Source organism: Eschrichtius robustus, chromosome 17 (assembly GCF_028021215.1).
Source record: "Eschrichtius robustus isolate mEscRob2 chromosome 17, mEscRob2.pri, whole genome shotgun sequence".
NCBI lineage: Eukaryota > Metazoa > Chordata > Mammalia > Artiodactyla > Eschrichtiidae > Eschrichtius > Eschrichtius robustus.
The window spans coordinates 8,176,749-8,198,657 of record NC_090840.1 but is presented as its reverse complement, the minus strand read 5'-3'; the positions used below and the strand labels follow the sequence as shown (position 1 = coordinate 8,198,657).

The following is a 21,909-nucleotide window of genomic DNA, read 5'->3' as shown; positions in this document are numbered from 1 at the left end:
CAGGTCGGGACTACTCTGCCGTTTAGTAACTGCACCTTCTGGAGGTGAGGTGGTCGGTGGGTGTGTGGTTACGCAACGGGGAGAGATTAGGAACTCTTTAATTCAGCTGCACTTGAACCTCACGGAGTGTGATGATGACAAACCTGGCTTTGCTCCTTCCCCCCCCGGAAAGGAGCCTAACTGAACCGCTGGCCAGTTGTAAGTGCACACAAGCACCCTGATTCAGCTGGCCGTCACTTTTCTTTAACCCACATTAACTCCGGCCTGGACTACAGCAGTCGCCTCCTAGCGGGGCTTTCTGCTTGTATGTCTTTCCCTACTCCCGTCCGTTTTATACCACGTTGCCAGATCAATCATCCTGAATCACATTTCTAATCATTTCCAAGCTTCACCGAAACTCCACGAGCTAGCGCCTGGGCTTCCCACAAGGTCCCACTGTGTCTAAGGTTCACCGTCCCACTGTTTCTTACGCGTCCTTCATACCTTGGGCAGGTTCCCCCTTTGTTCTCTTGCCTCCTTCCCTTTGTTCATGTGATTACATCAGTCTAAATGCCCTTTCTTTTTCTAACCCTGACTGACAAAATCCTTGTCTCAATGCCATCGCTTTCTAACAGCTTTCCTAATCTCAATCCCTCACAAACTGAAGGTTCTTGTATTCCCCAGAGTATCTTACACAACATAGGCATGAAAGCTTTATTCCTCTAATGATTTTTGGAAGGGTATGATACAGGTTTTTACTCATATCAGTTCATAACACTATCAATTTAGTTAAGAAAACAAGAAGACCATGAAGCATCCGTCAGCACCAGGAACCAACTATTATCAACGCTCGATAACCTCTCAACTCTTAGAGAATGGATGCTAGAGGCCTCCAGACTGCAAGAACTTTTCTCTCATCAAAGTCTTGAGACAGCTGACAGCTGCCTCTCACCCCAAAGGTGCTCTTTAACTTCTCTGACCTAAACACACACACATACAGAGCAAGGAACCCTCAATCAGGGGCTAATTTCTCTTTAACTGTTACCATGTTTGATGACTTCTAGCCACCGAGCACCAACACCTCCCTTCAAGGGGTGAGATGCAGACACAGGAAAGGTGAGCGGAGGTCCTGCTTCAGGGGTCGGTGGGGACAACGGTCCTGGCACCCTCAGCTACAGAGAAGGAGGCTTTGTGAAGAATAGGAAGATGATGAAACCCACACTGGGATGATTATGAACCATAAAATCATCAGTCTGGAGGGAGAAAAGGATTTCTGGGGTTTTGACAATTACTGAAACAAGGTGCCAGGCGGGCAGCTTACCGTTAATAAGGTAGGGATGATTGCAGCACTTCCGTAATTCCATCATAGTGTTTAAAAGGTTGGGTACGTTAGCTTGACCACCACCTTTGGAAAGAAACGTAAAATTCTTCTCAAGGATGGCTCGGTAATATTTCTTCTGAATGTTTGTTAGCTCGACTTCGATGATCGTTTCTTCTTTGGGGGCCAAGTTCTTTTCCACGTCCTCTTTGAGACGTCTCAACATCATTGGCTTTAGAATAGCCTGGAGTTTTTGCACCTAAAAAAGGACCTCAAGTAAATACCGGTATCATGACTTGCTTGCATGGTAAAACATATACTAACATGAAAAGCCACGATTCTCTTATTTATTTACCCTTCATTTCCATTTGTCAAAGCCCAGGAAGGGTATGAAGGCACTGATCTTACATTACAGATCTCATAACAGAAGTGCACGAAGGTTGTGTGGCCAATTTCCGATGGGCTACTTCGCTTGCCCAGGAGTCCTGAACAGCCAGGAGGCTTGAACGGTACAACACAGCAGAAAAGAACCCCGCTTATTCTGTTAGTTTTCCCTTCTGTCTGTCTTAAGCCTTTGCGATGATGAGGAAGGAAGAGACAATGTCATGGGAGTGCCACACTTCAATTCTCTTCCTTTCTAGAAAGAGCTGATAGAAAGTGTGAGGAAGCCAAGGAGCTATCCGGTCGCTGCACCAGTGAGCGTGCTGGGACGTCCCTCTCTGTTCTCTCTTCTGTTGACCGGCAATAGGGTACTGCACACCTGACAGCTCTTATTTTAAGAAAAGCAAAACAAGACAAAACAGACTCCACTTTGAACTAAGCTAAGAGGTTTCAGACAGTAAGTCAGGGGAGGGGGCACATGGAGACCAAGATTTCAAGCGTATCTCCATGTTTATCTCAAATACAGCCTGATAACCTACACCAACATAACTCTTACGATGCATGAAATAACCGACCACTTTTCATAGGCAATACCATATTTATTTCTCACAGAAATCCTGCAGGGTAGTTAGGACCCATGTTTCTAAATGAAAATATGCAGACTCAAGAAAAGTAAGCAATGTGACCAAGTAAGAAATAAGACTAGAACCTCAGAACTCCAGGAGGGAAACGGCTCGACAAATTTCAGCAGTTTCTGACACGACACCCAAAAGCATACATGGCAAAACCACCAAACTCAATAGCACAGCGGCTGAAAAGTACATGAACAGGTATGGAACCTCTCTATGAATCTCAACAGCCCTTCCGGAGGGCAAAGGGACAAACAAACCAATCAGAACACCACCTTAACGAAGACTCAGAATGTCCAAGGAAAGGGGGTGTAAAGCTCACCTGTCTACTGAGGTTGGGGGCAGGGGGGAATGGATATTATTTACATTTTTAAATGGTTAAGTCTTAATGCTCTGCCCTTTCGGGGGTTAATCTTCAATTACGTGACTGAAATACAAAGGAGACTTGGTAAGTACCTGTTCTTCGGTTTTCAGATCACCAAATTCTTGCATAAAGGTGGTTTCCGAAGGGAATCGACCTGGTTCCAAGAAGTGAAGCAAGCTGAAGAGCTCTTCCACGGTGTTCTGGAGCGGAGTCCCTGTCAGCAGCACTTTGTGTTCCTACAGGGGTGCGAGGAGAGCAACTGAGCAAATCATAACAAAGCGCATCTCTTAACACCAAAGCCTCTCTCGATACAGGCATTTTCCGACTTCCACTCACGAACGCTGAAATTCAGCACCCACCCTGCATAAAATACAGGAATTAGATCCGAAGGCGGAGATGCGAGAGATGTGGTCTCTGCTTCAGATAGACTCCCGGACCCCGTAAACGTGTCTTCCCATTTTGTTATTTCCTGGGATTTTTTAGGTCCCAGGAAACATTTTGGTGCCGTGGCTTCGCAGGTCCCCTACATCTTGAGGCTTCTTTCCCCACCGAAGTTTAAGGTTTTTCCTCAAATCCCTAGGCTCAGACAAAGCTCGCGTGCTTCTTTCTGCTTTCCACACCAACAGGGCTCCCTCCCCTCCCCATCTACTTCCTGCATGACTCACTTCAGAGACAAAAGAAGGTCTTCCACAGGCAACAGCACATGAAAAACTATTTTCTTCTACAAACATTTCAAACTAGCAAAGAGGTCAGCTTGGTTTTGAATACCACAATCACTTTTTTTTTTTTAAATAGATGCTATTTCTAACTTTGTCTCCTTGAACCAAGGTACGTATTTCTTTAAAGCAATTCTTCCTGTTTACGAGCTCTTTCTCCAGCTTTCCTTATGCATTTGTACCCTTGTCCTCATACTTCCACGTATCCGACATGGTGACCAGTCTTAACGACGGTGGATTTATTAATCTGAAGGGCCTTATTATTTTCTACTTTGGCCATCTGGTACACAGTCCAGTTACTAAAGCTGTTTCAAAAAGTGGCTACACCTTCTAGGAGGTTCAAAAGCAATATTCTGACTCAACTGGAAGTCCGATAAGGCTTGGCTGCCGAGCGGAGAATATGTGCTCAGTAAACACTGGATGGTGATACACCTAAGGGCATGCTCTTTTTCTCAGTACCTACCGTGTCTTATCTGTCAATGGAGTACTTTGAAAGCGAGGTGAAGCAGTTCAATTTGCTTTTATTCTTCCTTTGCTCCCTTTTGAATAAGAGGTCTCTGATTCAGGAAGATACACAGACCATCATCATCTTCCAACTCATTAAATTCATAAAGAGTAAGAAGCTTGCAAATCAATTCAGGATTTTCTAACGTATAACCATACTGGTGAGTAACCTGGGCCACGGTCCCTGACATATTCAAGTCCAAAATTACTTTATCCAAGAATTGTTTAAAATATTGCCATAGATTCAGGAAAAGAGTTACTGCTGTGGGAGAGTTGTGTTGGTACTAAAGATTGTCTCCTAGTTTTTTTATATCCTTTGTGACCAAGTGAAATGCTGAGCCGCTAACCAAATATCAGTACTTCAGAAAAAGCCTTTTAAGTTATTAATTTCAAAATTAACTTATTTGGAGGAAAAAAAAAAGAACTTCTTTTTTATGCTGCTTCCCCTCAAGGTCTGTTTAAAACCAGTTACACTAAATGATTACATATATGACCCTTTGGTAAGGCTGCATGGGTAGCAAAACAAAACCAGGTTTCCCTTTGAAAGTAACTATTATGTAACATACAATTAATATACAGGTGTCACAAAATGTCAGGTAAGAGACGGGCTATCAAGCTTATCACCTCCAAGCTCAACTATGTCAGCAGCTAGGCTTTCGGCTTGAAAATGTTACCATTCTTTTTAGCTCTGATGGAGTGGCGTCCATTTAATTTCATTTCAGCAGAGTCTTTAATTTGTGTGAGGCCTCCTGACAACGAAAGATGAGATAACAGAATCCATGAAGAACTACTGCCACCTCCAGAGAGTCCCCTCCTTGTCAAGAAGGGACAAGGAGATGGCCCTGCTTCCAGGGCTCCCGTGGAGGACAGTGGGGACCGTAAATGTCCCTCATCCCAGCATCTTCACAAGAATTTCCTTTGTGATGGGAGAGTTGAAGACATTCACTGGTCCTCCCTTTCTCAGAACGCACGTAAAGATAACGCGAATCACTTCCATCGTAACTGCGTCTAGTGCACGTAACAGCAGTTCCCTGTGACCTGCTCCATAGCTGGATATAGTTATTATTTGCTATTTTCACCGTGACTTACTCTAGAAAAGATGAACAAAAAGTGGCCAGTGTATAAGTTCTCATGATGGATATTTTAAGTAAGGACTTAAAGACCAGGCAATGAGCTGCTCAGAACTGGACAAATATAATTATATTCGAACTCTGAACAATAGTAATGTGTTCCATCTAGAAAACAACTCTTGTGAAAGTAAAGATTCTTGATCATCAGAAAAAGAATTATTTTGTTCATTTGTTAATCAGAGCTTCCCATGGTGAGACATGAATGAGTTACAGGTATGCCAAGTCCTGGGGGCAGCCAGCACGGCTGTGACAGTCAGGATCCCAGGGCCGGTCACCTGCAGTAGTGGCCAGCCTTCTCAGCTTACCCCAGTATGATATACAAATATCATTTTCTATATGTGCCATTATGTGAAAATGGTTAGGGAACACTGCAATATGTAACAGAAAAGTTATCTGGGTAGCAAATTCTAATCCATCAATGAAGTGTTACTATAAACAACAGAAAATCCTTTGAAATCTCCCAGCGACAATTAGGTTGTTTGATGTTGACAGTTAAACGAACTGTGCTCACCAATGAAGGGCTGTTTTGCCGTAAGAATCCACTACCTGGGAGCACAGACACTAATAAGAGAAAACAACTGAAATAAACTCAGATGACAATCTAAGCCTTCAGGAAATGGTGCCATAACTGTGTCTTATATGGACCACTGTGAAGGTGGGTCCCTACTCAGAAGACGTCGTTAGATATTTCATGAGAATTAATGTTCACCTAAACATTAATAGGTTTACTTCAATGTAAGACTAAAATATCACCTAGAGAGACCAAATACAGCCACAGAGTTTCCCTTTTCCATATGCTTATTCATGTCTTCAAGACTGTTCACCATTTACAAGTGTTCTAATTTGTTTTGTGGACTGAACGCCAAATAATACAAAACTGCTCTGAGAAAGGTCTTAAGGATGGGGAATCCCATCCTAAATAGGATAATTCAGTCAGACTTTTTCCTTTAAACAAAACTAGATTTTTGTTTGTTTTTAATTAAAAGAATAGCTGGCTGATCCAATCCCCTTAATTTAGGAATAAAAGAAGCTGCTTCAAAGAACCAGCTGCAACAGAAAAGCTTTTAACTGTTCTTTTCGGTGGTACCAGTCTTCAGTAAGAAATTTACAGCCGTGAACATATAGCATATTCCTTCCCATCTCAAACTCTCGATTAACAAGAGATCAAATTAATCTATAGAAGTCAACATTAAAGGGACATTTTAAATCTTTTTGTATTTTTAAAAAGCTCAGCAAAACATCCAAGACATGCTGAATAACAATATCTTCGCTTCTTAAATGTACATTAAAAATAAAAACAAGTGATCAAAACCCACCTTGTAAACTATACAGTGAAAAGAAACCTGAGGATGACTGAGTCATGCAGTAATTTCTGCTAGAAAATCATACAGCAGTGTGGAAAGGAAAATCAATCAAATTCTACCACTTCTACAATATGTTTTCCTATGATACTCCTACTGAAAAAAAATCTAGAAAAATCTAATCAGGAAGCCCTGACTATCCCTTAGGAAGCTGGAAGAGTATGGGATAGACATGTCTTAAATTCCAGATCAAACTCAAGGTCTTGCAATGCCCCAAACTTCTAAGTGATTGCATGAACTGAACCAATTCCAGATATCCGTTCAACTTACTGAGAACTTGCACCTACAAGTCCTCCTGGCCCCTGGACGCCAAAACCTACGAGCCCTGGAATATAACTGGATTATCATCACGGAGCTAACATTTGGCCCAACGGCTTATGAAACGGCAGTATTTACCAACAAAAGGGAAAAGCAAATACTGGAAACTCATTTCAGTGAAAATACCATGACTATCCTCTGCTGTGATACAACTGTGCAAAGACACCAGCCAACAGCGTGAGAATCAGGAAGACAGCAGCAACTTCTAAGTCACTGAAAGCGCAGGAGCATACATCACAGTATTTGACAGGCTTTGCAAACACCCTTCAAAGGTATCAGTCAGATTCAGAGCAGCAGGAGTACCGAGTCAGTGACAATTCTACTCGGGGTCAAGGGAAGCGCCAACATGACCACTGACCAAGTCCATCAGCTTGAGTCCCTCCAACAGCTTGCAGTTCCGGTTCTTCAGCCTGTGGGCTTCATCAATGACCACGCAGCGCCAGGGAATATTCCGCAGCTCAGGACAATCGGTCAGAATCATCTCAAACGTAGTGATGATGGCATGAAACTTATAGGACCCCTTTATCACTCGACCCTACAAGAACAACTCTGGTTTATTACTTAGCATTAAAGATTACATTAATAACTTTAAGGATGAATAAATAGCATAAAATATATGTATTGATCCCCTTGGGGACATCTTTTTTCTAGGTAACACTTATACTTTGTTTTCAAGGTGTTTTGGAGGTTTTAAGCTCTTATGGTACAACAAGAGTTTTAAAACCTTACCTTTTTCAAGGAAGTCTGAAAATTGTTATTAGTAAAATTTCCAACCCAATTTCCTTACAGATCACATGCAGTAAAGAGTCACTAAGTGTGCCCATTCTAGTTACATCCTACAGACTCCAAAATGTGAAAGGCCAAAGAGATTATGTACTAAGACAACTTTTTAAAACTTTTTATTTATTTATCTAAACTTTTGTAACTTGCTTTTTACTTTTAACGTGCTAACACGAAAAGAACATTCAACTCAGGTTAGAACTTATAACAATTTCCCAAGTCTAAAGATCAACACCAAAATAGATTTTAGGTTTTTTCTCCTTTAAGTATTTAATTGTAGGTCAGATTTTACACTCAAGGTAAACAAACATAGAAAACAAAAGTCTGTCCTATTCCCAGCTATAGGACTTCCATTTACCACCTACTGCTTAAAACTATTTTAGCATATACTATTTATTCTTTTTTCTTTGTCATTTATAATGCTTCACTGTCAATATCATAGGATAATTGCAGACAGGTAACTAAAATGAGTTAAAAATCACAGCAGTTGCTACTAAGAGCCAAAGTATAAATTCTCCCCTTTGGGTATATTTCATTCAATGTACCAGCTAATACTACATACCTAATGTTTTTCACTTCTAGTAACAATAAATAACACAATATTCTTTCCATTCACATTTAAAAACTCCATTTTTTGTTTCGCTTTCTTCTAGGGCTTGCAAAATAAGCCTAATTAGCATATCAACACATTAAATGATTTTTAGCAGTCATCCAAGGTAAAACAAAATTTCATTCATTCTAATAATTAGAATGACCAAGGCTATAAAAATAAAGAGCTGTAAACAAAAGATGTGGAATTATAATACAAACACAAATTGGGTAAGAAATCTAAAGCAAATTTCTCTATCTGCAAAGTCTAGACCTCCCCTGCCAAAGGTCTGAGACCATTTTAACATCCGACGCCTTAAAATGTCTATAAGCATAAGGACCGCCCGCCTGTGATGCTTTACCTGGGGATCTTTGAAGTACATTTCATACAACTGAATGGTCCGACGACTAGCTTGACTCCCATGATACACAACCACGTTCAACTCTGTCCAGGTCCGGAATTCCCTTTCCCAGTTGGGGATTGTGGACAATGGGGCAATTACTAAAAAAGGGCCATGGATTCCTTTCAAATATATCTCATAGAGAAATGTAATGGACTGGATAGTTTTTCCCAAACCCATTTCATCTGCTAAAATGCAGTTTCGCCTTTGGGAGGGAAATAAAACAAGGAAACTTTAGTAAGTATACATACAAGACAGTGCTTTCATACTCATAAATGCATGCCTTAGATGTTCCCTTAGATACAATAAAATACAGTTTCAAACAAAATGCTCTAAGACATAAAAATTATTTCTACACACTTCTAGCAATCTCTATATTAATATGTGTTAAGTAAACAAATATTAAGCATACTTCCAGTGTTTGCTTTTTTTTTTTTAATAATTTCTATTAGCGAGTTAAAATGTTAAGCTATATTTGATCAATACTTTACATAACGACAAAGGAGCTACTATAGGCTTTTTTTTTAAAGTGAAAAAAACCCACGTTTTACGTACATGTTGTACCAATTGAAAAGTAGCCAGTTTACTCCCTCCAACTGGTATTCCCTGAGTTTGTTATTGTTTTTATACTCCCTGGAACTCTCCGATTTCTTCCAGTCATCAGCAGGAGGTCGCTCCTGTTTCAAATATAGTAAAAGTCCCATTAGTGGTTTCTCAGAGACCGCATACGTTAAAGCCACCGCCACTCTCCCTCCTTACCACGCGCTCTCTTTCCGGCTCCCGGGACAGCAGCTTCTCAAACTCTTCGATCTTGGCTTGGTCTATGTCCTGCCTCAGCTCCCACGTGCTGTCTTCATAAGGCAGTGAGCACCACTTCACCAGGTAGTGAGTCACAGGCTGGGCCGGGTTTAAACACAGCACAGTTGGGTTCATGCTCTACCACACTTACCGACAGACACTACCCCAGACACAGTGAGACGGAGCTGGGAGAAGTTTTAGAACTATGACCACTGAACGAGGAGTCCTTAGTTACAGAGTCTCAAGTCTAAACTGGAAATAACATTATTGAATATTATCAGAACAAACTGATTTTTATCTAAGCCACTGGTAAGTCATGTTCAAAAGCCAAAAAAGTATACAGACATAGCTAGCAAATAACAAAGCTGAATTTGAGCCTTATTCTTATCTGTGCAAATCATCGGGCGTCTGATTCATTCAGACTTATACGGTAACCCATCTTGGTGTGTTTACATATTTGCCTAACTGGCTACTTTCTTAAAGAATGAGAAACAGACTTCAATTTATTAGGATTTCTGCCTTCTTCTTCTTTTTTTTTTTTTTTTTTTTTTTTTTGACATATGTTACATGGAGCTTTTTATTTATTTATTTATTTATGGCTGTGTTGGGTCTTAGTTTCTGTGCGAGGGCTTTCTCTAGTTGCGGCAAGTGGGGGCCACTCTTCATCGCGGTGCGCGGGCCTCTCATTATCGCGGCCTCTCCTGTTGCGGAGCACAGGCTCCAGACGCGCAGGCTCAGTAGTTGTGGCTCACGGGCCCAGTTGCCCCGCGGCATGTGGGATCTTCCCAGACCAGGGCTCGAACCCGTGTCCCCTGCATTGGCAGGCAGATTCTCAACCACTGCGCCACCAGGGAAGCCCTCTGCCTTCTTCTTAAAGAGATACTATTTGCATGCTATCACTTTAAAATAATGAGTTTGAGCTCTAGAAAGACTGCAGAGCAAAATATTTTGGATAACGCAGATCAATAGGACTTCCTTTGTCTTTCTTCCTGAAAATATTTTGGTTTGTTGATCTTCATCTCAGGACCAAGGTACACTGACCTGGTTGTGATGTTACAAACATTTGCTGTACTAGGTAAATATACGATGGGAAAAAAAAATTTTTTTTAAAGTACAACTTAGCAAAACTAGAAAGGTAAACATCATGTTACAGACACGATCTTTGAAACATCATGGACCTCATGATACAGAGTTTGGAGTAAAATGGGAGTTCACTGCAGACTCACTAGACAAGCAAGATCCAAACACATAAAGTTTAATTTACAAGAAGAAGCTAAGAATGACATACCTCATGGTGGGTGGGCATATACTTACTAAGACACAATGCTCAGAAGTCACTAGACTTGTCTTTACTCTTATGCCCTACTGACTGTCCTTAACAACCTCGTAGGGTTCTGCAAAGCAACCTGGGCATGCCTAGACTGGGATCTCATAAAGAGAAAGATTTTATAGTATCTTCTGTGCACCACATTAAATGAGGTCCATCAGCTTCACTAAGGACGTCCAATGTTAATTATCTTTGAACTGCATTCTGCTATACGAGCACTCTTAATTTATAAGGGAAATTCATGCTACGTAATAGATTTGTACCAAAATATATTGAATCCTTTATTGATCATATCTGGAACTGTGCAAAAAATCTATTTGCTTCACACTGAAAACTGATTTCTTTTAAAAAGCTCTCAGACTAAATAAAAAACACATTTACAGTGATTATTAAGTCCTAAAACTAATAGTAAGTCAATAAATTTCAGTTAAGTTTAGAGCAAGTGTGTCATAACCCAAGGCCCTGACCAGAACCAGATCTAGGGATCCACAATCATTCTCCATAAACACACATGAGCTCTCTGAGTCACTGGCTCCTAATACAAATGATCTTCTGTTACCTCTCCCCGGTCATCTGTGCTACGTGCAAAGTCCATGATCCGGTCAACCTCCACGTAATCTGGATTAAAAAGCTCATCTTCAATCTACACCAAAGGAAAAAAAGTTAAAATGTTTATTTAACTCCTGAGAGTAGACACTATTTCACTTTTCATCAGGCAATAATATCTTGGGTCACAGCAATACAAAATTTATATTTGGCAAGTTCTATTATATTAATTGAAATGCTACAATTTAGCAAAATCACTCCCCATGAGGAAATCAGACTTCTCAGACTTTGTTAACTGGGTCTTTTAATTACTGTGTGAAACCTTTTTACTGTGAGAAAATGTTTAAGAATATTTTAAATGAAGTGTGAAATTATAATTCACTAATGAGCAATCCAAAAGGCTTATGGCACGCAATGCATTTAGCATTCTTGAAACCACAGCTTGCAGTGAAGACTCAGAGCCATGCACAGTAAGTGCTGTTGGAGTCTCATAACTATTGGAGCTGTCTGATGCCTTATAGCATCATTTGCAGAATGTTATTCAAAAGCTAAAAACGCTGAGACCAGTGAATTCCATATTTTAGTGTGAACAGAGCTTACGATGTTTGGTTGTCTTTGCCAATCAGTATTAGTACCTCATTTGAACACAGTCTTGGCGTTCATCTAAGTGTTCTAATGATTTATTTGTACTGAACATAGAGCATTTGGCTAAAACTCTTAAGGATAAAGAAATGAGGCTTAAAAAATTGGGTTCTTTAGCCAATAGATTAACCATCTTTACAAAACTAAAGCAATGCTGCATGCCTGCAAAGTTATCTCATGTAAAAGAATAGAATGCGGCTCAAAAGGAAGTTACAGACTAAGCCATACTGTAAAGAAGTCAGAGTCAGACAAGTTAGAAAAGAAAAGACACATTATTATGTGTTTCTAGAGATTCATTTATCAGTAATATAACTTCATTCAAATGCTTTGCAAAGACGTATTACAAGCCACTTAGATACTGTTTGTGTCCCCTGAGCTGCAGGTTGAAGGGCCGTTTGGTCACAGTCGGCTTGAGGATAACAAACGTTCCCTGGGCCCCTGGGCCCACTTATAGCACCCAGTCTGGATGCTTTGAACTGTGAATTATAAAACAAAAGCCAGAAATACCAGAGTGTGTTTCAACTGCCTCAGGCCTTTACACAGAGTTCATGACTAAGGCAAAAAAAAACCTTTGAAATGTTCCGTTAATTTAAAATGTTAATATATTAAATGCATTGGCTTTGTCAAAGCTTCTAGACTTAGGTGCACAATATCTATGTATTATTCATATAAAGCATAAACACTAGAACTTTCCATAAACTAGGCTCTTCTGATAAAAGCTCTAAGACAACTTGTTCTTAAACAGAATCTTTCATTACTGAAATAAAATCCTTAACTTTACTCCTAAACACCTTTATCCTTCAAGCGAGTAATCTATGCCACCATGCGTGTGACATAATTTCCAGTTTTGATCATCTTTTTGAGTAGAGATTTTAGTTGCAGTGACTTAAAAGGAAGCCTAAGGTGAAACAGAGAATGCAAAAGTGGTCATAACTAAAAATCCCAAAGCAGCAGACCATGGGGTACCTGAAGCCAGGACCATCTACGGGACATGACAAACAGTGTGTGTGGTGAGCGGAGGTTGGGGGGGTGTGGGTGCGTGTGTGTATATAAGAAAGAAAGAGGGGAAGAGAATTGGTATCCTCCTCTGTTAACCTTCAGATCACCTTTTCAGACTCAAGTTTATGCTACTTCCATTCAGGGCAAAACTTGAGCTCTCTAGCTGCCAAGTTACCAGCAAGATAATGTATTTCAGCCTTGGTACAGGTGATTCCCAGAGATAGACTCACAAAGGTAGACTACACACACCTCGGGCCGGGCCCACGTCCCTGAAGTGCATCTGACTCCAAGAAGCACAGATAAATTTAATGAGCAGAGCCATGACTGAAGGACCAGGGTGGGGGTAACCACTGTACTCTTTCCTTTTCCTAACACAGATGCACAGAAACATCAGCAGAACGTACAGTGTCTCTTGCTAGGAGGAAGCTGAGGATTTCAACTTGCCCAATATCACAAACATTTAACTCCAGTTTCATTAAGGGGCATGAAAAACAGAACTTCCTAGTATTTTCTCAGAACCTGTCCTTTCAAAGAAAGAATCACCTACATATTCCCCAGGACATGAGGAGTGAGTCCCATCCAAGCACCTCCACCCCCTTGGCGCTGACCACTGCAGGCAAGGAGGCTGGTGCTCGGTGACACGGACACATCTGTCTAGTGGAACCCCCTCCACCTGCTCTCCCATGCAGTGCAGATTTTACAATATGCCTTTCGGGGCGTGGAAATCAGATTCCAGGAGAACCCAGACTTGTCACCTGAGAGTATAAGGATTGACTCTATGACATAAAAGTACGGAACTTTCTTCTGTCCCCCGTTCCCCCATCTCAAGGGGATGTGTGTGAAGGGGTCGAACAAGGGGTCGGTGTGTGTGAAGTTGGTCGTGAAGCAGGTATTATTTTCCATCAAATTTCACACTTCTTTACAGTTTGCATTCTGTTAACTCCCTTATGGAGAGGAAAACTAATAAGTCAGCCAATTTAGTCTTTCAATGTGAAGGTTTCTCTTTTATCTGCTTGAGGCTGTAAGTGAAAGCAAATTGGTGATCACAAGCCCAGGGACCCCAGGAAGCACTCTGTGAGAGCATTTTGTCAATGTAATTGACTACACTGGAGGGGAACCTGGCACTTCTTAAAATATGCAGGACTTCTTCCCTGCCCTAGGTATGGGTACCTTCTCATCATAATTGATAACCTAGGATAAAGGGGGGCAGGCAAAGGTATTAGAATATTATACCAACTCCTGTACCATAGCACGTAATCTGTGAAAAGGAGTTCAGTGAAAACTCTCTGTAATTAGGCACTGACTTGAACAGAAGAAATTTGTCACACACCTCCCCCAACAGAAAGAAACTTTTATATCCTAGAACTTATACTTAATACTCACTGTAGCATTTTTACCCTGCTAAAATCTTAATAGGACTTTTGTCTACTTATTTTTTTCACTGTCTACTAACTGTATTTTCATTACAAGATTTAATCATACCATCATATTTCCACATAATATCATAAGGACCAGTATCTTCTAGAACTAAGCAACAGGAAGAATGAGAAATTTCCTGTTTACAAATTATTTTAGCAATAACCAGTTACCAATATGCAAGTAACAGCACCAAATGAGGCAAACTAGTTTTTCTTAATAATATACTGACCTAAAATTCAAAATTCAGAACATTTTAAAAATGTAAATGCTTTAGAAAATTAACCAGGTTTTCCATACCTCTGAAAGGAATTTGTTCTGGCCCTGCTTTGCCTTAAATCGTTTAATCTTTTGCTGAATTCTCTTATCTTTTTCCAGATCTTCCACAGATGCCCATTGACAATGAAGATAAGAGCTAAAAGAACAAAATAATATACTTGAAACAGGTAGAAAATAATTAATCTTTTATTATACATGTTCATTATCATTCCCCCCAAAATCAACTAAACAGATAATTAACATAATAACCTGTTTAATTACTCACAGAGGTTGCCAAGCCACGTTCAATGTAACTACTAATGTTTGAGAATAAGAAAAGAAAATCAATAATAATGCCTAAAATTTGCCTTCTGTCCTGGGCCTGCAGTTCTCTTACCCACCTCCCATTAAAAAAAAAAAAAAAAAAAGAAAAGAAAAGGACCTAGTAACAAGCTGTTTTCATAAGTGAATGGATTACACTTCAATACAAAACAATTAGCACTACAGGGTGGCCTTAATTATGAATTCGTTTTGAGCCTTTTATCATTATAATTGAGAAATAAAAGGTTTTTGTCAAGGTAAAAGAATTCAAATTTAAAAGAGCAAGGTAAACCTAACTTCCTCCTTCTACAACTGCTGGGCAGCAAAGGGCCACCACCAGCTCTGGAACACCCTTGTCCCCAGCCAGCTCCTGGTCAGTTCCTGTCTCCCAGCTCTGAGAGGACTGATGCCCCTTGACGTCCCTTGTGAATTTTTCACTCCCTACTGTCTACCCTCTCCTTGCACTGTTTAGTCTCTTCCCGTTCAGACGTGCCACAGGCCTGCGCTGAGCATTTGCTGTGTCTTCTCTAACCTGAACTTGAATATTCCCCACCCTTCCTTGTCCATCCCCAAGACTCACTGGTATACAGTCACTGTTTTATGGTACCTCTGACATTCTTCCGTTTGGTATTTCAATATTCTTCTGTACTATCATCCTCTCTCTGCCACCCCCCACCCACCTCCATGGCCTCTACTGTCTCTTGTTTGTATTTCTGGCCATGACATTAAAAAGAAATGAGGTGCTTTCACAATCAAGGTACCACTACTCTTAGAAATTATGCAGCCACTATAAAATCTCTCAAAAAATAATTAATGATATGGAAAAGGCTTCTGACATTAAATAGCACATCATTTGTATTTATGTAACGTCTAATATGCATTTTCATAGGTAGGGTTGATTTAGTCCTTCTACAATTGACCAAGGGAGATAAGGACGTTAAATACATATGCCTTGTACAGATGTGAATTGATAGAAACCCTGTGCACAGAGGGAGAGAGAGAGAGAAAACAGACTAGATGAAAATGCATCAAAATGTTAGTAATGATCATTCTGGGTGGTAAGATTGCAAGTATTCTATTTTCTACTTTCAACTTGTAATTTCCAAATTTTCAATAAATAATTTGCAATACTGCTACAACCGAAACCAAATATTATAAAAATCACCTAGTCCAGTCTCCGAATTATTGGACAGAAAAAGGTATGTGTGCAGTCAGCACCCTTGCCTTGGCTGAGGTGAACATGCCATAAAGCACTGCCAGGGTGACCACAAGGGAGATACAGGCACTTGAGCAGCTGGGTCCAGCCCTGCTCTCCCTCTTGTAAACTGGGCTGAAACTTTCAGGCAGTGACTCTGCTTTAACTAAATGGAGAAGAACCACAGGCTTTTGCTCTAGGATCAGAAACAAGGCAAGGGTGCCCATATCTCCACTGCTATTCAATATCATATTCCAGGCATTAGCCAATGCTGTTACATGAGAGAAAACAACAAGAGGAGTGATAATTGGAAAATAAGAAGTAAAACTATCTTTATTTGCAGATGCCATGACTGCATAACTGGAAAACCCTAGAGAATCAATTAGGAAACTAATTCAAATAATAAAATAAAATAATTCCGTTATGCAGCAGGATATAAAATTAACAGACAGAAGTCAAATGTCTCCATTCACACAAATAATAGCCAGTTAGAGGAAATAGCATTAGGGAAAACCTCTTTTACAGTATCAACAAAGATAAAATACTTGGTAATATATTTAATAAGAAGTGTGTGAAACTTGCACAAGGAAGTATTTAAAACCCTCCTAAAAGATACGAAAATCAAGTTGAACCAACTGGAAAGACATCCTTGTTTTTAGATAGCATGACAACATCATAAATCATAAATTTGTAATTTAACACAATGTAAATAAAAATATAAACAACCATTTTAATGGAGTTAGACAAGTGAATGCTAGATTTATATATAAAAATAAACATGCAAAACATCCAGGAAAACACTAAAGAAGAAACATCTTAGGAGAAACTAGATAAATCAGATATTAAAATACACTATAAATCCTCTATAAGTAAAATAGTGTGCTACTGACTAGTGAAGAGATAGAGCAAAGGATTAGAATAAAGAACAGATATGGATACAATAAATATGTATCTTTAGTTCATGATAAAGACTGCATCTCAAATCACCAGGGCAAAGATGGGCTTTTTAATAATGGTGCTGGAACAACAATATTTGGAAAAGAATAAAAAATTAGAGTTATGCTTTACCCCATATACAAGAGTTAACACCAAGTGGATCAAGCACCTAAACAGAGAAAATGAAACCATTCAAGTACTAGAGGAAAACACGGCAAATTCCTCTTTAACTAGGGTGTAGGAAAAAGCTTTCTAACTATGATTCAAAAGTCAGATCCTCTAAAAGGAAAGATTAATAAATCTAAATATACAAAACACTTTTAAAAACTTACAATGCTATAACCAACAATAAATAAAGCCAAATGACAACGGAAACTGGGAAAAGATAGCTGCAACATATAACACAGATTAAGGACTAATATCCCACATATATAAAGAACTGTTAAAAATTGAGGGAAGCACAATAGAAAAACGGGCAAGAGATAGGAACACATAATTGACAGAACAAGATACAAAACTGGTCGTTAAATTTATGAAAAGATGTTCTAAATCACTCACAATAAAAGAAAATACTAATTAAAACCACACTGAAATACGATTTTCCACAAAAAGTAAAAAAAAAAAACAAAAAACAAAACAACAAGAAAAACCCACCATACTACACTGGAAAGGTTGTGGGGAAATAGGTGCTCTCCTACACTGTTGGTAGGAATGCAAACTGACACAACACTTCTGGAAGGGAATTTTGCAATGTCTAACAGAACTACATTTATGTATGCCTTTTGATCTAGCAATCCCAATTCTAAAAATTCACCCTGAAGCTATGCCTCCAACAATTCGAAAATACATAGGCATGAGAATATACATTGCAGCATTATCTGTAACTATAAAATATCAGAAGCCATTTACATGCCGGCATACCCAGGAGATTGGTTGGATAAGTTATGACACAGACATGCAAAGGAGTACTAGGCAGCTGTAACAAAGAATGAGGAAGACTCTATGAACTGATGTTGAATAACTTAGTATACACAGTACTGTGAAAAAAGCAAAGTGCAAATGTGTACTGATGCTATTCTTTTGTGTTTAAGGAAGAAGGGGAAATAATATATAAAGTCGACCTATGTATCTATCTATCTGCACATTCATGCCAAAACTTACAGGAAGGATAAATCTGGGATTAATGAAAAGGTAAGTAGGAATGAGGTGGGAAGGAAGGGAGGATGGCACTTCTTCTTTGGGTATCATTTTGTGTACAGTTCTGACTATTGAACCGTGTTAATATTTCATGAACTTGGAAAAAAGCAAAAAAAAAAAAAAAAAAGAAAAAGAAAAGAAAATCAACAAGGATGGGGTGAGGCCTAAAATGGAATACAAATACAAACAGAAGCTAATGAACCAAACTGAGTAGCAAATAACATTGCACTGAAGGGGGGCTGGGAGGAGAAGAACTAACTTGAGGAAATACTGGAAAAAGTATTTAGCCTCTACAGCATCAGGCTAAAGACAAAAGAACTCTACACAAATACTGAATGAACGCTAGTTAGCAGGCGTCTTTCTCACAGAAATACGGTCTAGTAATTCTGAAAGCACTTCCTATATATCCTAGGATTAACAAATAAGAAAATATATCATGGAAAACAGGAGCCAGGTTTCTCATAGTCGAAAAAATGGAGTTATTAATATTGGAAGGGGAAAGAATAGAATGAACCCTGTGGTATTGAAATAAAATTGGAAGTATCACTATAAAGGCATTGGTTTTCCTTGTTGGTAGGTAGGTAGGTGGACAGACGTGCGTGTGTGTATATATATTAAACATATATGTGTGTGGAACGTTTCTTAAGCTGTTCTGACAGCTCCCCAAAGCCTCTCTTTAACCCTAGAATTTATTAATATGGTACTTGAGTTCCTTGCCTCAAAAAGCTTAAAGTACATTTAAAAAGTTTAAAGTACATTTAACTTTTATGTTATCAATAAATGTTTGTCCTTGGTCTGTGATTGTTACTTGTCGTCCTCAGCAGGATGACTATTGATGTTTCCAACGAGGCTGCCTCGTCAGAGTGTGCTTGGTCCTAGTATCCAGCTTCCATCTACAATCAGAACAACTCACGGTGGTTTTTCATGCAGTTTTCTTAAAAGTTATGCAATTCAAATTCACTAGACAAAACTCAGAAATGAAAACAGAGCAACAAAATCATAGCTCACTGCATTTCAAAACATGAGTGATATCACAATTTCCTAGAGCCTCTGCCTGAGAGCTGAGTTCTCATCTCGGGTGCCAAGCATCCCAGTGAAGGATGAAGGCAGGGAGCCCCACAGAGCAAAATTCATGCTCAGAGTCAGGCAGGTATTATAATACTTTCCTCACTTTTCTGTTATTGTATGAGTTTTCATCCCCTCTAAAAAGAACTTCTTGGCTATACACAGAAGCTAGTCAGCCTGTACACCAATTACACATTTTGCAGAAAAATAAAGCTCATAAACTATCAAAGATAGAAAAGTTAGTAGGCAATGGCCTAAATGGCACTGAATAAACCACACCAAAATTTCCCCGTTGCCAATTTTTTAAAAAAAATTTTCCTGATTACCTTTTAAAATTTGGTACATTGAAAATATATTCCTCCATGGAAAAAAAAAAATCACTATCTACTTACAAGTTTTTGTATTTCACGTAGAACTCCTCAACTTCTACCTCTTCTCCAGATTCCTTCTGCAACAGAGGAAAATTTCAGGCATGTACTTGAAACCATCTACTAGAATGTTCCAAAGTAATGATTTACTCCCGTGTGGCCACAAACAGGCATCGCGGAAGCGGCATAGGGCGCTCCTGGAAGGGTGAGCACGTGGTGAACTGGTGGGAGGCCAGAGGGGTGAGGGCGGACCACGCGCGCTACCCGATGGGCTCCGGCTTCTCAGACGTGCACAGCTTTAACTCGTCCCTAACCACATGCAGCTTCATTCACAACAGCCTGACCCCAAATGTGGCTTTCTGCCAAACCCACAGTGCTAAGTAGACGCCAAGTGTACCATTTTCTCAGGCAGCAGCCAATTAGCCACTGCTCTCCTGAATGCCATATGGATGATTTTTGGCCGCCTCATGGCAACTTTACATGGTGGGTTTTGTAATGTTTTAAAATATTTAAAAGACATTTATTCCTCCATATAGTTAACAACGCTAAACAAGAAACCATATAAAACTAAACTTTGTTCCGAGGCTGTAATTTCAGTGCATCACTATTCAGTTTCAGTTTGACTCAATGGTACAATTAAAATCTCTCAGACAAGATGTCACATACACATAGCAGCCAAATAAAATTAACACTCCAAATACTACACCGAGGTGGGGTTAAAATCGTGACCCATCAGCCAAATCAAGGGTGCAGTGGCGAGATTATCTCGAACATCTCCCCTGATCCTGCCTATTGTAATGTCTGCAGAAGATACCGCACATATGATATTTTAAGCATCCCTTTCAATATTTTTTCCCCCTTGGTTGTAGGCTGTTAAACAAGTCGTAATATGTAATTTTCTTCTGGAACATTTGATCAGATAAATCAGGGATGTAAAAAATAAACACCACTTACAGATGTTTAGAGATTGCTTTTACACTCTTACAAGAGTACCTGCCTTGAGGGTCACATTTGGCTACTAAACTGCCGCAGAGGTGCCGCAAAGAAAATTAAGGCAAGTCAGAACACGGCAGAGGGCAAACAAAGGAGCAGAGACTTCTTACTGGGTGACAGACTGGCACCAGATCTCTTCAAAGAGACTAGGATCACCCTCAATCCCCAATCTTCGAACTACTGTCAAAGACTGTGAACTTAAAACTTTTCTTCAAAACTCTCACACATTATCAGTTAAACCTAAATTTTAAGCAGTTTTTCCATCTGCCTAGAGATCACCAATAAGAAGACAGGATATTCAGGAGTGGGGTCGAAACCCATTAATATCTGGTCCTGCCCTAATGGATCTATAAATGGTCATCACCCTAAAGCAGCTTCTTAAATCAACGTGTTCAGAAAACCATCTGTATCCCCAGATTCTCTTTTTTTAAATTATTTTTTATTGGAGTAGAGTTGATTTACAGTGTTGTGGCATGTCCCAGACTTTCAGGTGTCCAAAATGAAAAGAAATGTTTGCTGGGTGCCCTCAAGAGCCAGGGACATAAACATGCAATTACTGTATAGGTAAATTCTGGTCGATTCAAGTAACAATCCATCCCGAACCCACCTTACATTTTTCTAGCCCTTAACATTACCTCGTTCCACTCCCACATTTCAGCAACCATTTCAAGACACATTATCTTTGTATAGAACTGGAGATCACAGTAGAAAGGCAAAGATAAGACTGTGGTCAGCCAAGGAGAATGGGGAACCAGGGTGAGCCTAGATCTTGTGATGCTTCTCATAGCATATCATGAAATTCAAACCTCGAGTGGAATTCAAACGTCTGGTCTACTGTTTTTACTTTTTTGATGTTAACTATATTTCTTTCAGTTCTGAAAGAGTTTTTCAAAATTACTTATCTTTGAGGTAGTAAAAAAAAAAGACACGCTTTATCCTTTCTATGTTCTGTTATCTCCTGATTTCCTTCTTCCGGATCTTTCCTCCTGTACTGTCCCCTATCCATCTCCTTCTAAGTGGCCTCACTGTCTGTAACTTCTAAGTGGGCCTCAAAGCACACAGATCAACTCTTGAACAAAGGGGCAGTTTTCATTCTGTCTCGATTCTGCTCCAGAAAGTTCCGACTCTTAACGCCATCAACTGTTTGTCCCTGACTCTCGTGAACACCCATTTTTCTCATCACGATCAGCTATGCCTCTGGGGGCGTGCTGTGGAGATCTCAACAAGAGGGTCTCAGGCTGTCTGGGAGAAGGTGATCAGGTTCCGAGACCTCATTTAGTAGCTCCCGGAGCTCGTGCAGAATCGTCCCAGGACCTATTTCTCTTGGATGTCCCAAATTAGAACCCTGTGCTTTAACTGACCACACATACTGGATCATC

The 21,909-nt window shown here is 39.8% G+C and overlaps 1 protein-coding gene across 3 annotated transcripts in view; it reads right to left on the bottom strand.

Annotated features, from left to right (window-relative positions):
* The window catches only part of CHD7 (chromodomain helicase DNA binding protein 7), a 179,356-nt gene that overhangs the window by 34,103 nt on the left and 123,344 nt on the right, over window positions 1-21,909 (bottom strand). For all 3 annotated transcript variants that reach the window (XM_068525366.1, XM_068525368.1, XM_068525367.1), the window contains exons 7-15: window positions 19,562-19,617; window positions 14,498-14,612; window positions 11,154-11,237; window positions 9,229-9,366; window positions 9,025-9,146; window positions 8,431-8,674; window positions 7,059-7,235; window positions 2,764-2,907; window positions 1,301-1,556 (exon numbers count right to left, since the gene is read on the bottom strand). In XM_068525366.1, coding sequence (XP_068381467.1) covers window positions 1,301-1,556; window positions 2,764-2,907; window positions 7,059-7,235; window positions 8,431-8,674; window positions 9,025-9,146; window positions 9,229-9,366; window positions 11,154-11,237; window positions 14,498-14,612; window positions 19,562-19,617 — 1,336 coding nt within the window. The remainder of the gene's footprint in view (window positions 1-1,300; window positions 1,557-2,763; window positions 2,908-7,058; window positions 7,236-8,430; window positions 8,675-9,024; window positions 9,147-9,228; window positions 9,367-11,153; window positions 11,238-14,497; window positions 14,613-19,561; window positions 19,618-21,909) is intronic.